The sequence below is a fragment of the Trypanosoma cruzi genome, genomic scaffold, assembly GCF_000209065.1.
Source record: "Trypanosoma cruzi strain CL Brener 1047053517133 genomic scaffold, whole genome shotgun sequence".
NCBI lineage: Eukaryota > Euglenozoa > Kinetoplastea > Trypanosomatida > Trypanosomatidae > Trypanosoma > Trypanosoma cruzi.
Window position 1 is genome coordinate 167001 of NW_001849562.1, and position 20193 is coordinate 187193.

The 20193-nt window shown below is 50.0% G+C and overlaps 7 protein-coding genes and 1 pseudogene across 7 annotated transcripts, besides 23 other annotated features; all 8 read right to left on the minus strand.

Moving 5' to 3' along the window:
* Nucleotides 1–20193: part of a sequence feature (heterozygous, Esmeraldo-like haplotype) that runs on past the window's edge.
* Nucleotides 54–77: a microsatellite.
* Nucleotides 894–3614, minus strand: Tc00.1047053507089.200 (chloride channel protein, putative; the record flags this gene model as incomplete). The annotated part of the gene is made up of 1 exon (XM_813693.1): nt 894–3614. The coding sequence occupies one exon, from the start codon at nt 3612–3614 to the stop codon at nt 894–896; it is 2721 nt and encodes a 906-aa protein (XP_818786.1).
* Nucleotides 3957–4028: a sequence feature (A-rich).
* Nucleotides 4066–4127: a microsatellite.
* On the minus strand, nt 4154–5707 carry Tc00.1047053507089.210 (hypothetical protein, conserved; the record flags this gene model as incomplete). The annotated part of the gene is made up of 1 exon (XM_813694.1): nt 4154–5707. The coding sequence occupies one exon, from the start codon at nt 5705–5707 to the stop codon at nt 4154–4156; it is 1554 nt and encodes a 517-aa protein (XP_818787.1).
* Nucleotides 5938–5958: a sequence feature (AT_rich).
* On the minus strand, nt 6257–8719 carry Tc00.1047053507089.220 (hypothetical protein, conserved; the record flags this gene model as incomplete). Its single annotated transcript, XM_813695.1, has 1 exon — nt 6257–8719. The coding sequence occupies one exon, from the start codon at nt 8717–8719 to the stop codon at nt 6257–6259; it is 2463 nt and encodes an 820-aa protein (XP_818788.1).
* Nucleotides 8827–8887: a sequence feature (A-rich).
* Nucleotides 9337–12213, minus strand: Tc00.1047053507089.230 (hypothetical protein, conserved; the record flags this gene model as incomplete). The annotated part of the gene is made up of 1 exon (XM_813696.1): nt 9337–12213. One exon carries the CDS (start codon nt 12211–12213, stop codon nt 9337–9339), a length of 2877 nt encoding a protein of 958 aa, XP_818789.1.
* Nucleotides 12405–12492: a sequence feature (A-rich).
* Nucleotides 12548–12572: a microsatellite.
* Nucleotides 12638–12657: a microsatellite.
* Nucleotides 12797–13153, minus strand: Tc00.1047053507089.240 (hypothetical protein, conserved; the record flags this gene model as incomplete). Its single annotated transcript, XM_813697.1, has 1 exon — nt 12797–13153. The coding sequence occupies one exon, from the start codon at nt 13151–13153 to the stop codon at nt 12797–12799; it is 357 nt and encodes a 118-aa protein (XP_818790.1).
* Nucleotides 13180–13210: a microsatellite.
* Nucleotides 13848–13873: a microsatellite.
* Nucleotides 14093–14121: a microsatellite.
* Nucleotides 14186–14206: a microsatellite.
* Nucleotides 14242–14294: a sequence feature (A-rich).
* Nucleotides 14819–14890: a sequence feature (A-rich).
* Tc00.1047053507089.260 (CYC2-like cyclin, putative) lies at nt 15166–16299 on the minus strand (the record flags this gene model as incomplete). The annotated part of the gene is made up of 1 exon (XM_813698.1): nt 15166–16299. The coding sequence occupies one exon, from the start codon at nt 16297–16299 to the stop codon at nt 15166–15168; it is 1134 nt and encodes a 377-aa protein (XP_818791.1).
* Nucleotides 16449–16501: a sequence feature (T-rich).
* Nucleotides 16502–16525: a microsatellite.
* Nucleotides 16526–16640: a sequence feature (T-rich).
* Nucleotides 17483–17504: a sequence feature (AT_rich).
* Tc00.1047053507089.270 (dihydrolipoyl dehydrogenase, putative) lies at nt 17717–19150 on the minus strand (the record flags this gene model as incomplete). The annotated part of the gene is made up of 1 exon (XM_813699.1): nt 17717–19150. One exon carries the CDS (start codon nt 19148–19150, stop codon nt 17717–17719), a length of 1434 nt encoding a protein of 477 aa, XP_818792.1.
* Nucleotides 19286–19343: a sequence feature (A-rich).
* Nucleotides 19442–19471: a microsatellite.
* Nucleotides 19500–19545: a repeat region.
* Nucleotides 19752–19773: a sequence feature (AT_rich).
* Nucleotides 19834–20193, minus strand: Tc00.1047053507089.280 (annotated as a pseudogene).

Consider the following 20193-nt stretch of genomic DNA (forward strand, 5'->3'; position numbering starts at 1 on the left):
AAATAAGAAGAGGCACAAAGAGAAGGCGTAAAAAACTATGACGGCACATACATAAAAAAAAAAAAAAAAAAAAAAAAGCAGTCACACAAAAGGGAGCGCGGGGCCTCACGGTCACCTTTTTACATGTTTTTGTTGTTGTTTCGTAACTCCCCTCACGACCAAACTGCATTCCCGTCCTCCTGTGCACTGCATACAGAAACAGCGGATGGGGAAAAGACCACTAATAAAAAAAATATTTTGAGCAGATTTGAAACAAAAAGCGATAACTTCACTCCCTTTCCCCCCCCCCCCCCCTCACCGTCATCTCCTATGAGGGAAGAATAAGGACCCCTGGCAATGCTCGACTACCTCAACGTGGTTTGCCAAAGCCGCGCTGCCCTCTTTCTGTTGTTGGAAGCCAAAAGAAAGCAATATTTCCCTCATGGGATTGTAGTCGTTGACACAGGGCTGGCGGCGTCGACCAGCCGCGTATAAACTGAGGCACACGGTTGTAAGACCATGAGGCCTGGGGGACACGTGTTATTTTGTCATCACAGCAGGGGGAGAGGTGGCAACAAAGACAGCGCAGTGACAGAGCGAGAACGACCAAACAAGAAGCCGCCCACGCCCGTTGCCGCTACGTGACGAACAGGCGCTCAAACACAAGCGTGTCGTGTGCAAAAAAGAAAGAAAAAAAAACGTGAAGTGGAGAAAATTTCCAGACACTTCCGTTCATGTGTTTCCCCCGTTGCCCTCTTCTTTTCCGCACCCCCCCCATCCATCTCTCCCGACCCCGCCCGTCCCACAAACATTTGCACTTTTTGTTTGTTTGCTTTTTGGCCGTTAATGTCCACTTAATTCGACTCTAACTATTCCCACCCCACTGAGCGCCAACTCTTCCTTCCTCCCTTCTTCTAAAAGCCTTTCCTGTACAGTTGCTGCGCCTTCTCATGCGCGGCCTGCTTCGCAGCTTCCTCGGCCACCTGCAGCCGCTCATGCATTCGATCACCGACAAAATTTTTGCGCGAGATGACACCAATTACGCGGTGATTTTGGTCCACCACCGGCAACTGCCGCAGCCCCAAGTGGCGGAAGATGTGGTACGTCCGCGAGATGCACATCACATCCCGCACGTAGTAAGTGTTCAGATCCACGTACGGGGAGAGGTCCACGTAGCACTGCATCGTTGCCGTCGGCAAAAGTTCCACCGGTGGCAAAGACGGAAGACGTCGCCAAAAGATTCGCTCTCTCACTTCCGCCAGCTCCAAATAGGTCGCGTGTCCTTGTCTTTCAAGCCGTTGTCTCGAGGCCTCCGCGTTACCGTTGGCATTGACGGGAGTTGTAGAGGCATTCTTCCCACCGCCGTCATTTTCATCATCCACCGCCATCCGTCCCTCCTGCCGAAGTCCCCTGTTCTTCTTGTGAACATCGCTGTTTAAAGTGCGACTCTTTGATATTTTCTGAATTTCGCTGCCTTCTTCCCCCTCCACGTCGCGAAAGTAAATGAACCACAAAAGAAGCTCCAACTGTGAGCGGGAAATAACACCCTCATATGTGCCACTTGATGTCAACATGACAGGAAAGCTGTTGTGTGGAGTGGACTGAAGTATTTGTATTATGTGGGACATCTTTTCTATCATCTCGAACGTCACGGCAGGATAAGTCATGATGTCCTTTGCGCAAAACATGTCCAGCTTATGCACACCTGCCTGAATCTCAAGAAACGGCGCCGCCTTCACCTCCAGCAGGGAGTGATACAGTGAATGACAAAAGCAATCCGCCACGGCTCTGGCCAGAATAACACCAACCATAAGGCACGTGATGTGTGTCAGGTCGGAGGTCAATTCCATCATAATAACTATGAGAGAAAAGGAAAGACGTGAGATGCCTGAGAAGTAGGAAGCGGATCCTATCAACGCAATCACACCCGGATCTGCCCACACACTGTTGTTGAAAATGACGCCAATCAATCGTCCTCCAATGGCGCCAATAAAGAGCGACGGAATGACTGTTCCGCATGAGATAAACATGCCACCCGCGTAACTGGAACCTAGTGTGTAGAGCAAAAGGTGCAGTAGGCATGCGTACCATGGCGTCGCTGCTGCCGTATGACGGGAAAACAAGAGACGGATGCCATTGTACGGGCTGGTCAAGGCAAGTGTAGCGAGAGGGCTAAAGGTGTTCTCACGATCCGCACAAAAGGCTGTGAACAGTTCAATACGAAGTTCTTCCTTATGCTTCTTCACGTAATCCGGCACCTCAACGCAATCAAAGGCTAACGGAAGCGTATAACATGCCGTTGCATACACAAGAGCACATATACATGGCTCCAACACACGAAGTAGGGGGCTCGGGAACAGTCGTTTTGAACGCCATCGTGTAAACTTAACACTTGAGACCGTATATGATACGGCCAAAAGCCCAAGAACAATGGCTCCCACCATTGTTGAAACAAAAGTGAAAAGATTCATCGGCACACGATTTCCCTTCACAACGTCCACAATAAACATGGAAATTGCATGGGGGCGAAACTCGCCAGGTCCTATGGACACGGGTTGACGTACTGGGATCTGCCAACCAATTAAATAGGTATTTATGATCTGGATGACACACATGCATGACAGACATGACACAAACACAAAACACGCGAGTCGGACGGAAAAAAAGGTCGCCATTTCCTCCATCACAAACAGCATTCCACCAATGGGAGCAGAAAAGGCCGAAGTCATGCCACAAGCCGCACCTGCAGATATAAAATCGCGCATGTCACGTGGATTTTGAAATGTTGAAAGCAATGAGCCTGCACCGCATCTCAAAGTGCGGCTGCGTCCCGTTGGAAGCCCCGCAGCAATAAGGGAGCCTATGTGAATGAGTGGTCCCTCTGCTCCTACAGGGAGTCCAGAACTTACGGCAAGAATACAGGACAAACTCTTAGTGACAAGGTTTTGTATGTTAAATATACGCGGAAACATAATACCATTCAAATACGCCATAACCTCCGGTACGCCGCTTCCAGCTGCGCTCGGCACGATAGCACAACACAGTGAAGAAAGCATGGCGGCAAGGACGCTCCACAAGATGTACACTAAATATCCTCTGCCCACGTCCTTCCAATGCATTCCGGCAGGTGTCAGTCCAATGGACTGCGTGCTATTGCCCAACGTCTTGTTTCCTACCGGGGACCCCACAAATCTCTCCAAAAGACTCCGTTTCTGAGCCGACAAGAAGTCAAGCGTTTGAAGAAGAAGCACCGACCACAAGCCAACGCCGACTCCCACCAAGATAAACATCATCCACTTTAACCAGCGACGCTCCTTCTCTAGATGCAACTTTCGGGCCTTATACGTTAAGGACTGGGCCTCACTGTAATCGATACTCTCATATTTATCCATACGCCGCCGCTCTTCTGCTGAAAACACGTGCGGGCGCGCCGACTTCTCAAATAAAGGGGTTCGAAGGCGAAAAAAAGCGGCGTCGCCCTCCTCCTCAGCCTCCTGTGCCAACTCCTGAAACCATGCACTCGTCCCACGATCCCTCTGAATGCCGCGCAGGGATTGAAGAATGTTTCCGCGACCTCGGAAGGAATTGACTAAACTCCCCACCGTGCTGCGGTGTCCCGTGGACTCAAACGACATCTAATAACTTCCTTAATAAATAAAAAAAAAAACGGACAAAACCAAACCAAATATGAGCAGCGCATCTTTAAGTGCGGAGCCAGGCAAAAAATGAAAAAAACGGGGGAAAAACTCTTTCAAGAGCAGCAACGCCTATCAGGCCTCAACGACTGTGTGTATGGCAATAACATCACAAGGATGGGGAAGAAAAAATAATAAACACATGCGCACGGATACAAGCACCTCCTCTACTGTGAGTGTGCTGGACCCAAAGAACATCTTGCCCATCGCTGCTGCGAAACACTCGCACCCAATAAAAGTGGCATTCCTCCTTTCCCCTCCCCCCCAGAAATGAAGAAATTTTAAAGACAAATATTTATATAATGATATAAATTTAAATTAAAAAATAAAAAATAAATTTAAAAAAAAAAACAATTTCGCTTCTAAAACAACATCAGAAGAGAGGCATCTATTTTTTTTTTTTTTTTTCGCTCTTCGTTTTGTTTTTTTTTTTTTTTTTTTGTTTTTTTATTTCAAAATCGTTCTGGCCCTCTCTTGTATTATGGCCTCATCTCTACAGAAACTCGTGTGCTCGCCTCACGTGCCAGAAGGGCCTTGTGAAGGGCCACGCCGTACATCGATGGGAAGTGGTGCAGCAAAGCCTCCTTTCCAAAAAACAATTGCTCTCGCCACGGAACATTGGCAGGAACGTCCAGCACATCGGTGCCTTCCTCCGTTAGATGCAACATGCGACCAGGGATCGAAAGTTGCGGCAACTGCGGCTGTTGCGCTCCATTCCCTTCTTTCTTTGTTTTCGATGAACCGACAGAGGACGATGGAAAGAAAAGGTCACGCACAGAATTTGTCTGTAGCCGCGCCACCCCATCCAGACCGTACACCCATGACGTCATCGCCTCCTCGCCCAGCAGCTCATTGACTTTTGTCACCACCGCCTGCTCGACGCAAGGGGCAGGGGCAAAGGCGATTGTACGTAAATCCGCCCCCTGTCGTGTTGTTGGAGAAAAGAAAAGCAGATGGAAAAGAATCGCCTCAATGGCACCAAGAGAGTGTCCCACGCTCAGCAGCGCGTAGTCAGGGTACTTCTCCCGGATAACGCTGAGCGCACTCATGATATGTCCTCCCGCCTCCATGACATTCATGTAGAAACCACGCGGTACGTTTGTGCGCAACTCCTCCGTCCCACCCGTCACAGCGCTGCGGTACGTACCCAAGCAGACGTTGGTGTAACCGCCAGCCACATCGGTAATAATATCCGTCAGTGAGACTGTTCCACGGAATGCGACCACCACTCTTCGCGTGCGATGGTCAAGAAAGATAGAAAAACACGGCTTCTGGAGAGCGGCGGAATAGCGAGCGTACGCCACCTCAAGCAACGGATCGCATTTATCGCCAAAAAGAATACGGCGAATAGAAGAAACCTGATCTGCCGTCGACGCAATCGTGTATCGATTGTACCACGGCGTCCAAAGCCAGAGGGAGCGAGCGGGGGTGTTAAAGTATCCCAGCTCGTACGGCAGGGCGTAGACGGCTAAAGCAAAGCGCAGTGCATACACGGCAAGTTGCACATCGTCAAGTGAGACGTGTTGCCGCTGAATTACAGCGCTTTGGGTGTGCGTTGTTTCATGAGAAACATGTTCCTTTTCCAAAATTACATGATCACACCATTCCCTGTACGACTCTAGGCTGCGACCACTTGATTTCCAGGCAGTGGGCATTCGCTTAACGAGATCGGTGTAGGTCGTCCCTGTGGCCCTGACATGCGAGTGAATTTCCCCAAAAACACGACGCACGCCTTCGCCGTGGCCCAAACCCGGTGTGACGGAAACACAACCGCCGTTCTTAAAGCCGAAGAAAAGAGACGCTGGGCCGCACTCAACACCTCGCTGTTTGCCTCCACACAACTCGCACTGGTAGACTTCTCCCACGCTGCGGACAAAGACCGGACCATCACAAATACACCACAACGGAGTGTGGTCACGCGACACGGGAGACTGCCAGAGCCACGCCCACCGGAACGCCCTACGCCTTCGAGAGGATGATTTAAACAGAAGCCGCCACACGTTTCCTCCACTCATGTATCCATCTAGATGCATGCATCTCACCGCATACCCAAGAAAGCAAAAGATAAAACAAAAAAGGAAATCCCAATCCCAAGCCACACAAAAGTATCACGGCATGCAACCACTCACAGAAGTTTTTATGCGTGCGGCATTTGAAACAGAGATCGAGAGACAACTACACTCCACTGCGGCAATAATCACAAGAATTTCAAAAAGCAAATTCCTGCCGAATCAATTTTTTTTTCCTTTGGTATGCACAAAAGTTTATTTAAAAAAAAAAAAAAGGGTAAACAGAAGTAAAACTGTACAGGTCTGGGGCGAGACGGAAAGGGGAAAAAAAATGTGTACCCGATTGTAGAGGGCGGGTATATAAATGGGAGAAAGAGGTGGCACCACAGAGGACGCGGGAAGAAGTCCGGGGCAACTTACCCCATCCAGACGAAAATGTGCACACACGCCCATTGGATCTGTCGTTCTTCCTTCGTGTCCCTTCAAGCCACCAAAATGGCGATGTCACTCGGGATCATCATCGTCTTCGCCTTTTATTAGATATACCCCGCGCCTCTATATATGGCCATTTCTCTAATAGACGCCACTGGTAGGCGCCAAGCAGATCTTCAACGTGTCGTCCGACGCCAGTCGATCCCTCTGCATCAACTCTCGACGCGGCAACAAGGGGTAAATGCCCCACCCTTTACCAGCAAATGACGCCGTCCACCCGGAAACCTCCCACTCCGCCCAACACACCGCTGAAAAAACGGAAACACGGAAGTCCAGACGCTGTGTGTGGCCGACAGGATACAAAAAAAGCCCAACAGACTCATCCTCGCCAGAATGCTCGGTTTGACTGGCATTTGTGCCATCCCTCGCCTTCGCATCTGGAGCCTGGATTCGAAGATCCCACTGAAAACCCATCAAATTAAATGTTCCAGAGCATACCGCTCGACGTTGGCCATGATGAAAGTAATTACTTGCGTTGCGCAAACACCAAACAAACCCTTTACAAACATCTGAGAAACGCCGCAAAAATAACTGCTGTCGTGATGTGCTCTGTGCATCCAAAAAGGGATCATCGTGCGGTAATTCATTCATTTTCCCATCGGCCCGTGGCAACAATAATGACCGCGGAGGCGTTGCGGTAGCACTTTGCCCGAAAATACCGCCTGTTAATTTCTTTTCGGAGGACACAGGATGCGTCGCTGGACTTTTAACAGGTGACACAGCCGCTACCGAAGATTTCTTGGAAGGATCCGCACGCTTTTCAGAAAGAAGCTGTTCGACGCTCCGGCGCACGGTTGAGAGATCAACATGGAAAAGAGTGGCCTCATTTGACGAAAGTATTTTAGATGCATTGGCCGCCTTTATCAACCCCTCGTCATGGCGCTTCCCTGCCAAAGAAAGTCCCTCCTTCAATAGCTTGGACGTCTCTATCAAGTAAGTGACACTAACCATCGCAGCAGGCACATCCCCTTCGGCATCCACAAAAGAAAAGCACTGTCCGCCTGCTCGCTCCCACGAATGCTCCAACGATTGGATGGTCCTCGTGTACTGCTGCACCACGTGCCCCACCTCTTTCAGAGGCTCATCTAGACAGCGGGTATGCTCGTGCAGAAGTGCCAGCCATTCCCGTCGTTTGTTCTCAATAAGGCGCCGCAGGTCAGAAAAGGCTTTTTCCACCGCAGACGTTGCCGCTTTATGCCTCTCCAGCAGTTCCGTCCGCTGCGACCTAAGCTGAGACTCAACGCGCTGGTAATTTTCAAGCTGCACGGAAAGTCGATGGCAAAGCCCCCGCACTCTTCCTCGCACGTCACCCACAACGTCTTCTACACCTGCCACCTCATGGCCCCGGTGGTCACCAACGGAGGCGCAGTACGGACAAATGACGTGACCACACGTCGAGCACCAGAGCCCCAAGAGTACGCCGCTGTGCACAGCACAATGGACATTGGTAGAGAACAACTGAGACCGCGTTCGCCCCCCATTCACCAGCGGCGGTGCCGAACCGGTCCTTTTCGGATAGGAATGCACAGGTGATGTAATTCCAGTACTTACACACGGATGACTGCCAACGCTCCCCGCCCGACGACTTGCGCTTGGTGCCGGCGAGACACCGGCGCCAGTGTGAATGCCACAAAAAACTTTTTCCCGGCGATCACGTTTTTTCGCAACCAGCGTCAACACGTAGCGCGGCAAGGCCTGAAAGTTTTTTCCCACGCAAACTGTCTTCACAATGCCCCCGTCCTCCCTCTCCATACGGTAGCACACGCTATCGTAGCCGGATGGCGGTGCCTCAATTCCCTTCGAAATTGGAACATCAGAAAACCACACGCGGCCCAACGCGACTTCGCACAAGAGAACTTTGTGCGGCTCAGAAGGAAAAACTTCCTTGTCGTCCTGGTCCTTCATGGAGGAGGAAAAGACAAACAGAGGCGGCAGCCGTGCATCCGCAGTGGTTGGCGAGGCGGAGTTCAGTGGTGCCGGGCTCAAACCGCTCTCTCCTCCCCGTTCAAACCCGCGCTGCAGCACCTCGCTGCTACCAAGGGAATTGTTTGTGTAGTAGAGGAGCTCAACGTGGTCGGGATCACCACCCATCCGTGCACACCGTAAATCGTCAAACAAACGTTCATTCCTCGGGTCGGTCACGCGTAAGGCACTCTGAAGACAAAACATAACGTACTTATTCCCTGCCCAACACTGCAGATGATTCTTGAGCTCCGCGTATTCCTCGACATCCGAATCCGGGTCCACAGGGTCTAGCCGCGTCGGCCTCGTCTCCACCCACAAATGTGCCAACACGGCAACGTCCGCATTTACATCGTGGGCAGCATCGCCGTTAATATGCCGTTGCAGAAGAGTCTGCAATGATGTCAGCAGTTCGTACCGCTTGTGCTCAAAGTTCCAGTACAAAATAACCCTTGGGGGCCGATGCAGTACTTTTTTCAAGTAACCTGCTAGCTCCGACACGTTGTGGGCGCGCATGCACGTGTCCCTCATGTCCAAAGGAAGGCGCACGTCATCCACATACAGAACCAGTCGCAAAAGCATCAACTAAAAGAAAAAAAAAACCTCCGCCTACACAACACTGCAGCGCCGCAGAACAAAGAAAAAGAAAAGAGAAAGAAGTTGCTCTAAATATGAATGCATGTCACGTGAAAAAAAAAAAAAAAAAACAGTAAAGTGAGTAAAAAGTAAAAAATAAAAATAAATAAAAAACTGCCGGTGGCCCCTTCCCATTGCGGGTTATTTTCTCTCTCACATGACTCAGGCACAATGGCGATCAGTCGCCCCGCCCTCCCCTCATAGCCACAGGGACAAGATGGAGACGACGTTACTGCACCCTTAATGATGAGATTAAAAAGTGAAGTGCAACAAAACTCTTGGAGCTGCATCGCCAGGCCATCCTTCTCCACGGATCCTCCTCCTCATGTGTGTCCTCTTGACCTTCACCTCCCCCCCTCCATAAACGCAGAAAAAAAAAAAAAAAGAGAAAGAAAGCGGGAAAAAATACACCTCTGCGCACAGTCGGCGGAGTCAAAGTTGTCATCCAAGTACATTTAAGGATGAATCAAACAAAAAAGCACAGGAAACAAAATGCCATGCAGAAATATATTTCATAATATAAAAACACAAAGAGATAAAAAGGAAAGGAGTTGGAAGCTGGCCTAAATGCGAAACTCCTCCACATTCGCCTCGGAGTCCACACCAAAGTCAATGAACTGCTTCTTCACTCCATCCCTTTTCTTCGTCTGAGTGGAGCTCTTTGCACCCACCGCCTCACCATCATCATCATCCATACTAGTGTCCCCATTGCTAGTGGCAGTCCCCGCACGCATTTTACCGGACGGAACACCACGACGACGGGTGTGAGTCCTGGTGTCTGTTTCATCTTTCTCCTTCTTCTTTCGCGCAGATTTCGACTTTGCCGAGGCCTTTATAGACGTTGGCTTTAGAGCACGACTCTTACTGCGTTTCGATCCCCCAGTTGCTGCAACCTGTCGCATTTGTTTGTGATGAAGCAGCATAGACTCACGCAGTGGGACGCCGCAAGATAAGGTGCGCTCCGCCTCATCCACATGGAACGGTGCGCTAACACCCGCTATGAGGGCCAGCAGTCCCTTGCTGCGCAATCTGTCACGCAGCTCTGTGTTGGCCATGATATCCGCCAGGTTCCTCTGCGAGCAGGTAAACAACGGGGAGGATACAAGTGCATCCTTTCGGTCGTCAGCGCCTTCAAGTGGAATGAGATCGTGGATGGCAAGAAGAACCTCCGCTGTGATGGTGCCACTTTGAAATCGACGGCAGACTTCGTTGGCGTGTTGAAGTAACTTATCCCACTGCTCTGGGTGGCACGGTGCCTCGTCGAGGGCCGCCGCTACAACGGCTATTTGATGCGTCTGAGTGGCAGACGCCGTTGAAAGGCAGCCAAAGCAGATGCGCTGAAGGGGCACGTGCCACTCCGTCCGTAATAACGTGCGGCGCAAATGTACAATGGCGCTCGTGATCGAAATCACCTGCGTGTCGTTAAGTGAAACCCCTTCATTGTCCCTCACGGTGCCCTCACGACGTGACAACTCCGCGCCCAGCAATTCGGCCGCAGCTGAGAGAAAGGCCTCGTGGTCAAACCGAAGGGCACGCAGAGAAGTCATACAACTGGCCAATTCTTCACCCTTGAAGGAAGTAATAATGTTCACCGCACGATCACAAAAAGGCGTCGTCACCTCTGTGTGACGAGCGATGCCAAGTTTAACCGTGCTGTAAAGCACCAACGTGATGTCACGTGGACTTGTGTGGCTTGCCGAAACACGTAAACGAGGTAACATCTGTTGCACGACGCGAATCACACCTTTCAGGACAAAAGTGAAAACGTACATGAGCAAACAGAGATCATGTACGGTAGTCCTTGACTTCTTCTCCAGAATATGTGTTGCCGTGGTGGAGTAAAACCCAATGTCACTAAACCCCAGCGTCGCGCACCGCAGAAGGACATTGACCAAATCCGGGGTGTCGAATCGGCCAGGATTTTCCCTGGTGTACTCCACCACCACCAGCAGTAAGTCATTGAACGGCAAACGGCTCTGAGCAAGGCCCTCCAAAAGAAGAGCTGCCTCACGCGCTGTGAGAAGACGCACCCAATTTTTCTGTGAAGAGAGAGACTGAAAAAGATCCGAAAGAAAGGCTTTTCGTGCGGCTGGAAGCGGCGCCAGCATGGCGGCAAGCTCCACCTGAACTCGTAGTGGCGCGTTTGCCGCCGCGACGGACATCATAGACATGTGTTGTTCAAGCAGTGCATGGCCCCCGTATGCACGGAGAGAAATCATGACTCCCGCAACAATCGGTAGCCGCTTGGCATTCATACTTGCCGCTACATCGTCAAACTTGAGGTCACGAACCAAAGCGGCGTAGAACTGCGTTGGTTGTACCTCTGCGGGAAACAATTTCAATGCGCCGTCGGCCAACAAAAGCATACGGTGTCCAAGCACAGGGATGGCACTCTCGGCACACTCATCCAAGAGTCGAGAGAGCGGTTGGGAAGCAGAGACAAACCATTCCTTTTTGTGGAAACGCATCATGAGTCTTATAAGTGCGGTCGTTCTGGAAAAGTTCGGTGACGATGCGTGCAACTCACTCAGCCGCAAAGCCGCTGCCTCCATAATCTCTGCATGCATCACATGTTTTGCCTCACACTTCTGCAACATGTCACTAAGCTGCGGGTCATCGGCCACCTTCATGGCCTTCAATGCCGACTCCAAGAAGGTGGCCATCACGGCATGGTTCGATGGTCCATCCCCCCCTGCTGGGGTGAGGCTCCCGCCGTCGCGATGACTTCGCCTTGTCCTCGTGGGGGCCACCGCCACCAGACCGCTGTCAAATCCCTCCGCTGAACGGGTGGAACTAGCGGCCAGAAGTGACACAACAGGAAGACCAAGCCCCCTGTAGCACTCAATGACGCCGGTTAAGTGTTCCATCGAGATGTACGTAGACGGCTGTGAACAAATGTGACGCTCCGCCACAACGTAAAAATCCGGGTATTGAACTTTTCGCTCATAAAAACACTCAATAATGCGGTACAGTTGTCGCCCCGTAAAACTATCCATGCGTCTCACACAGTGCTCTGCAATAAGTGACCACGTGTCCTCATGCCGCACGCCGGCAGCTGCGAGAGACTGAATGAGCTGTACGGTTCCCGCACTCTCGATGCTGGGCAACGCCTCCACCAGCAATGACACGGCAGACACGGAAACATCATGTTGACCGAGCGCACAACATGCGGCGATGGTTAAAGAAAGCTGACTGCCTGTCATCTGCGGAAGCTCCTCACGCACGAGGGCAATCGCGTTCACCGTCACCGGGCTGCTTTCAAGCTGAAAGTGCACCAGGCACTCCATCAACTGGCGAAGGGCGGTGGGGCCGGGGGAGGGACCATCGCGGAGGTCCAATGCACTCAGCTTCGCCTTCAGTGCACGCCCGAGCTTTTCGTCCAGCACGACACTGTGGATGCGTTTCAAATAGTACAAGTCTTTGATCACACGCGACAGCATTAGGCGGCCTCGCTCTTCCTCTCTCTCTCTCTCTCCGTGTATCCGGAACTTCCCCTCCAACGTTTCTTTCCTCCGCAGTGCACACTAGCAAGAAAACCAAAAACCAAAAAAAAAAGAATTTCTTGACTCGGCGTGAGTGGTGCCGGTGAAATATATAAATATATGAAAACTCCGCACAAAAGCGGCAGACCAAAAGAAAAAAGGGTTAAAAATGAATCACAAAAGTTAAAAAAAAAAAAAAAAAAACTCGGCAAAAAAAAAACAAGGGAGAAAGAATAATGTCACCACCCCTCCTCGCACCCATTTATCGTGGGCACCACATCCACCCGAGGAGAAACAAAAAAAAAAAAAAAAAAAAAGGCCCAACATTGCCCTTCGCATTCCCCTTCAAACAAACCACCAAACTAACAAAAAATCACTCACAACACACACACACACACACACCCTGTCGTTTTGATACCCGCAACCGTCACTAAAAAGATGCACCCCGCACATCTGCACATTTCTCAGTCTACTGCCGCTCACGCCATTCCTAGAAAAGCACGCGGCAAACGCACACACGCACACGCACACACTGTGTCCGCTAAACCGACGAGGACGCCCTGCGTGGGCCCCCTTCACTCCACGAGGGCTTCGGTATTTCCCCCTCGCGGAAGTTTTTCACCTGCTCCACGGACCACTGCCGCGCCTGCACCTTCTGGAGCTCCACGGACTGCATCGCCTCGTCCTTCTTCTCGCGTATCTGGCTGGCGGTGTGTTTGATGCCGGCGCCAAGGTCGACGCCAAAAAAGACCATGATGAAGAAAAACATGGCGACTCCCGACCACGGCACTCGGCGAAAGGCACGAACAAAAAAACCCTCCCGATGCGAGTCCCTCGATAAAACATCCCGCTCCCAGCGCTGGAGCTGCAGAAAATCGTAGAACATGCGAGGCCTCATATTCTTTTCTTCCTGTGCCGCCCTCTAAATAAAAATAAAAATTAAAATTAAAATAAACCTATTCCTCTTCTCCCCCTTCTTCCCCCAATCGTCAGTGCCCGACGCCGGCCAATCACAAGAAACCCAATAAAAAGCAAAACGGAAAGAAACAGGAGAATATTGAAAAGGCCTGAAAAAGTGAGAAACACCTCGTTCTGCATTGGTGCAGCACAAAGGCACACCTAAATACATATATGCCCATGCATGCGATTGTGGTCTCAGTGAGATTCTCATTCATTACAGATGTGTACAGCTACCATAAAGAGTGAAACACCACATACACACAGAGAGAGCCACACGACCCACAGAAATACACATTGCAAGCGTTTCTTTAATGTTGTTGCTTCTGTTTTTGTTAAACAAAACATAAAAGGCGCCTCTCTCTTTCCCTTTTTTTTATATGTTTTTGTTTTTTCCCCCACATTCCTCGTGAACAATGCATTCACCTTTTAAGGGATTCATCTGTGTCTTCTGATGCTTCGTTTTTAATTCTCTCCGCCCCTCTTCGGGGGGTGCAAGTGCTCAAAGTGAGTCAAGATGTATATATAACCACATACACACATTACAAGGTGCCATATTAGGGAAAAGGGAAGAGAAAAGAAAAGAATCACAGACACCTTTATTGGGAGTGGCAAATATTACACATATCCCACGCAATAAAAATAAAAATAAAAATAAAAAAGACAAATTAAAAACCATACAAAAAAAAATGGGGACGTGAATTCTTCAGCCCTCTCCAACTCTTCCATTCAGTCAGGACGAGCCACCACCCTGTTCGGTTTTCTTCTTCCCCTTTCCCTTTATTCCATACATTCCTTTATGGCGTCGCTCTACGCCTGCGTATTTGTCTACTTCTTTACTGTTCCTCTCTTCTAAGTGGACTTCTCTCCTCTTTGCATGTTTTTTTTTGTTGTTTTTTTTTTTTTTTTGCGTGCATGTGTGTAATCCTCTTCGTTTCCCCACCGGCTCTATCTACAAATACTCAACGGGCTCCCTCCTCCTCCTCCTCCTCCTTTTCAGCACCGCGGAAACACAAAAAATGACACACCAAGAAAAATAAAAAAAAATAAACAAGGCACAAAAAAAAAAAAAAAAAAAAAAAGCGAGGAGGAAGAGGGTCCATACAAACAAATAACTCTTCATCTAAAAAGAATTTCAAAAATAAATCACAATATTGGCGTTAAAAGGGGGCTAAAAGAATTAATTCCGTTTCTTGTTTGTTCTCATGTGTCTGTGCGCGTGTTGTCTCGCTTTCACTTCTGTTCACTTGCCACACGCACGCACACACAATGAGAGGGGTAACGGCCTTATTTTCTTCTTTTGTTTCCCCCCACCTCCTCCCGGCGCCAAACCCCCGTCACAGTACTTTTATTGTTCGTTTCTTTTTTTTTTTTTTGGCTGTCATTTTTCTTTTTAATTCGCTCCTCCTCCCCCCCCTTGCCGCTCATTCTCTTCTGGGCCCCGCCCCGCCCCCCAACAACAACAACAACCGCCCGGCCTGAAGCAGGCCGCAGTCCCTCCAGCGCAGCGAACTCCGCCTAAAAAGAAAAAGGAGAAGCGGGGAAGTGTCATGCATGCAAAAAAAAGAAAAAAAATATATGAGTGAATCTAAATTCTAAGCGTAGTAAAAAAAAAAAAAAAAATCAATGACGGATGGAAGAATAAACACAAGAAAAAAAGAAGCAAAAAAAAACAAGAGGTTGTCCGGCGCGGGACGGGCAAGAAAAAAAAAAACACACACGCCGGGAACGGGAAAGCAGAAAGAAGACATGCGTCAACGGCTCCCGCCCAGGCCCAATGTTTCTCTTCTTCGCCCTCAACTCACTAATCGCATCAACCCGTGACTGTACACGGCGCTGAAAGGAAAGGAACGACAGCTGACCCAACCTATTTCACAAAAAGATGGACACAAATACCTACATGAATGGGAAAGTGAAGATACAGTAATAAACATGGATCCTTTTTTCCTCTTCTCAGTAGTCAGGGACCTCGTTAGGCATGATGAGCTTCGCCACCTCACCGTACTTCGCACTGCTATACTTGCGTCGCACTGCCTGGTACTTCGTCGTGGGAACGTAGTTCACAAACTCCAGTATAGCCTCCGCACATGCTTTGAAGTCATGTACCTTTGCCCTGCTGTAGTGCTGTAGTTGGCGCGTCCAAATTGTTTCGCCCGCAAAAGAACAAGAACCGCCTTTTTGTTTGATGCGTAGGGTTACAAGTGCCAGAAACAACGAGGCATTCGCCTGTTGGGATGATTTAAACCGAAGGCATTTGTAGTCAAGCATGCCATGCTCCAGAAAAAAGAGGGCGGTGTGACGCAGAAGTGGCAGTTGGAGGGTGTAATCCTCCGACAAGGAGCCAGAGTGCACCAACCCCTCCATGACGCTCAGCAGACGCACTATGAAGGGAAATGGCGTTGGTACCGTCAAACGGAAGGACAGAGCAGCACAAACGCTGCGCTCCATTTTAATCACCTCTTCCCGTGTGTATGTGTTGGCGCTGATGTGTACACACTCCTTCACCTCTGGGGGCCAAATTTCCTCGTATTTGGCGGCCAAAAGAATGGCGGTAATGCCTACGAGCTGCAGCTGCGAACGGGCCACGTACGTCCCCGATGACTGCTTGGTGCTCACACAGGAGAGGTAGCGGTCCAAGATGTTCACCGCCAGGTACATTGTTTCAGAATGAAGCTTGAACTTCAGGTGGACGTCAATGAGCCAATCCACCAGAATCATACGCATTTTCTCATTAATTTCCGGTTGATACGTTAAGTATTTTGGTGACACCACGACCTGATCATTGGCTGCCTGCCCCTCCGCCTGTTTCTCCTTCTCCATGTACATGACAGTAATATCTTTGACAAGGTCGTTGCAGAAAACAGGATCGTCCGCGTGGTAGCGATCGGCGCGGGGGCTTAAAAGCATCTCCTTCGCCCTTTCCGTTGCGCCAGAGCCAAAGTCACAGAGACTTGATCTAGACACGGTCGTGGAGGAGCCAAGGCGATATGAACCCCAGCCGCCACCAATGCGCTGGGCAAGACGTTGCTTTACATCGCCAATGCTTCCCGAAAGGTTCGACACTTCACGCAGTGTTGTGGAGTTCATCTTGGGGCTTAATGTTTGAAATGGCAGTGAATGCCGTCTACCAGACACCAACCCGTCCTGTGGTTCACTTGACCCCCTCCGTGTTTCTAATGTGTCCCCTTCTCCCCGTTGGTCTTTTCTCCCGCGTGATTTTGCAGCCTCCTTCTGAGTTTCTCTTTGGTTTGTTTTTGCCTTTTTTTTTATCCCTCCTTTTGTCTTTTTGGCTGCTGCTGCTGCTGCTGCTGCTATTTGTTTACTATTTTTCTTTTTCTTTTTTTTTCTTTCGGGTGTATTTTGTCCTCCGCCTCTCGTTCTCCTCTCTTCCTTTTTTGTTTGTGTGTGTGTTGTTGTCTTTTTTTTCTCCAAGGAGGAAGAGGGGAAGGGGTGTTGTGTTCGTTACGTCTAATGTGCGTCTAATCCCGTCTGGGTGTCTGCGCAAACGCAAGAGCAGATAAAAAAGAAAAAAAAAAAAAAGGAGAATTCCTTTCGACGACGTGCACACAACAGCCGCCAGTAACTCAACACGCCTGAGGCTGCACGGGAGGGAAAAAAGAGAGGCGTCTGTGGGCGCAGACACATCGACAGGAACGCAGCGCAATGGGCCCCCCCTCTCACCTCCCGCCCCCGGTGCTCTCTCACAGTTGACAAGCGTCCGTCAATCCCGCAGGGGGGCATTATAAGCCTCATTCTCTAAAAGAAAAAGAAAGAAGGAAAATAAAAGTGACCGAAGCAAGTAACCATACAAGGACGTCCGGCTCTCACGGTTGCACGCGTGCAGATATCCATCAAGACAGACAGAGAGAGAGAGAAAGAGAAACACTCACACCCTCCTCTTCTTTCCTCCCGTCTTCGCCTCCGTTCCTGAATTGTTGTTGCTTTGCGCCTTTTATACCCTCCCATCGCACACACAAACACAAATGCATCCACACAAATATCTAATTACACATCCCAATTGATTCGCTGCTGAATAAAACCCTCCGGTGCATTTCTCATCTGTTGTTTATTCTTTGCTGCTGCTGTTCTCCTATTAGTTTGTTTTCTTTCTTTTCCTCATGTGTCGCGTGTGCGCCTTACCCAACCCCATGGGGACCTATTTACTTCCCCTACACACTAACAACATAGACAGCGGGAGGTGATGCACGATGTGCCTTCCTCACCTTTTTTTTTTGTCCCCTCGGCTCTTTTCCTCCTCCTCCTCCCATCCTTTTTTTTTTTTTTTAATTAATCCTCTTACTCACAACTTTTTTTTTCTTTTAATACTTCTTCTCCTCCTGTCTTTGCTATCATCCCTTCACGTCGATTAAGGCGTCCCCCAGTCTCCCTCTTTTGGGCCATTCATGCTACCGCGTGTGTACGTACCGCCGCCCTCATATAAGCACTTTTTTTTTTTTTTAGCTTATGTGCGTGGATGTACATGTAGAGACCGCATAAAAAATTTTTAAAAGTTAATGGTCTTCGCGAAGCATGCCATGCACGCCTCTTTCAGGGCCTCTGACATTGTCGGGTGGGCGTGGCAGGTGCGGCCGACATCCTCCGAACTCGCGCCGTACTCCATCGCAAGGCAAGCCTCACCGATGAGCTCACCAGCAGTAGTGCAAACAATATGCACGCCAAGAATGCGGTCTGTCGCTTTGTCGACAAGAACCTTTACAAATCCGTCTTCAGTGCTTACCGCCTTCGCGCGGCTGTTCGCATTGAATGGGAACTTGCCAACTTTGTACGCGACGCCTTCCTTCTTGAGCTCATCCTCGCTCTTGCCAACGGACGCCACTTCAGGCATTGTGTAAATGACAGCAGGAATAACGCCGTAGTTCACGTGGCCGGGCTTACCAGCAAGTATCTCAGCGCACGCCACGCCCTCGTCCTCCGCCTTGTGTGCGAGCATTGGACCCTTGTCGACAACATCTCCAATGGCGTACACGTCCGGGATGCTGGTCTCAAAGTGATCGCCAATCTTCACAAAACCGCGCTCATTCTTCGCAGCGTTAATTTTATCCAGGCCAAGGCCGCCCGTAAATGGCCGCCGCCCAACAGACACAAGTAGTGCCTCACACGTGAGCGTCTCACGCTTGCCGTTTTTACCCTCCACCTCGAGGGACACGCTGTCACCGTTGTTCTTCCCGCCCACCACCTTCGTGCTCGTCATAAACTTCATCTTCTCATTCTTCGCGAGAGCTCCTACAAGGGCGTTCGTGACGTCCTCATCAAGCGTCGGAGCACAGCGAGGTGCAAACTCAACAACCGTAACCTCCGCCCCAAGCCGCGCCCACACGCTGCCGAGTTCGAGACCAATCACGCCACCGCCAATCACTACCATCGTCTTGGGGACGCGAGGAAGCGCGAGGGCACCTGTGGAAGAGAGCACCACCTTCTCGTCGAACGGCAAGAAGGGCAACTCCGTCGGCTCGCTACCTGTGGCAATAATTGTCTTCTTCGTCTCAAGCATCTCCTGCTTGCCGTCAAGACCATTCACCCTTATACTGTGAGCGGTCTCAAAGCTGCCCTCGCCCTTGTAGTATGTCACCTTGTTCTTCTTAAACAGGTACTCCACGCCCCCGGTGAGACCCTTCACTGCCCGTTCCTTCTGCTGCTGCATCTTTGCGCTGTCCATTGTGACTCCCTCGCCACCCATTAGGCCGTAGCGTGCAAAGCTGGCGTGGGCATCGTGGTACAGGTGGGTCGCGTGGAGAAGCGCCTTCGAGGGGATGCAACCGACGTTGAGGCAGGTGCCGCCCAGTGTGCCACGCTTTTCGACACACGCCGTTTTCATGCCCAGCTGTGCGGCCTTGATAGATGCCACGTAGCCGCCGGGACCACCACCAATCACAACAACATCGTAAGGGTTAAGCTTGACTGCACAACGACGGAACATTACGCACGCTCGTTGTCTCTCCCTGTCGCTCACTCCCTCGCCTTTTCCTTTCGCTTCTTCGCACTTTGATCCCTGTAGACCGCTCACACAGTGGTATGCCGCGCTGCTGTCAATTGCCGGGTAGGGGGTAAACGCAAAACAATAAACAGAAAAAAAGAAAAAAAAAAAAAAAAAAGAGAGAGAGAAAGAGAAATTAAAGGAGACCGTTGCACCAAAAGGGAATAAACTGCCGCCGTGCAGCACTGGCCACACAACAATGCAATCAGCCACCACAAGCCGCCACCCACCTCCAAAAAAAAAAAAAAAAAAAAAAAAAAAAAACGACGCATTCACAGAGAAACACAAAAATCTCTTTCTCTCCCTCTCGTTCTTTTTCCCCTCCTCCTTTTCCCCCTTTTCTCGTCAGTTATTCTTTGCATGGTTTTTTTCATGAGGTTCAGTGACGGCAAAGAAAAACTAAAAGAAGAAATAAGAATGACACACGCCCAAAGAAAAAAAAAAAAAAAGTTTTTTCCTTAAAACACAATCGCATCCCCAGTTAAAAGTGTCAGGAAACAGGCGCACAAATTGATCGCTATAATACGCAAATATGCAAGTATGGTTTAAAAAAAAAAAAAAAAATAGAAATTTCCGCTCCGCGGCATTAAGAATAAAAGGATTGGGTGCCTCTATTTGCCTCGCCATCAAAAGTTTTCCTCAATCTCCTTCCTCTGCGCCTCCGTCAAAAAACTTGGCAGTTCAAACATCACCTTCACGTAAAGATCTCCCTTTTCTGAAGGCATGTGATGTCGCGGCATCCCTTTCCCGCGAACCTTCAGCACCTTACCGTATGGTGTCACGCCAGTGGCCTCCACAAGAAACTCCGTCCCGTCAAGGTGCTCTACACGTCGTTCAAATCCCAAAAGTGCCTCTTTCAAAGTGACGGTAAGTGACATGTCAAGATCGAGCCCATTTGGGCGGCGCGAGAAACGTGGGTGCGGCTTTGTCAGCACCGTCATGATAAGTCTCCAGGAACAAGATCTGGCGATTCATCCGACTCCATC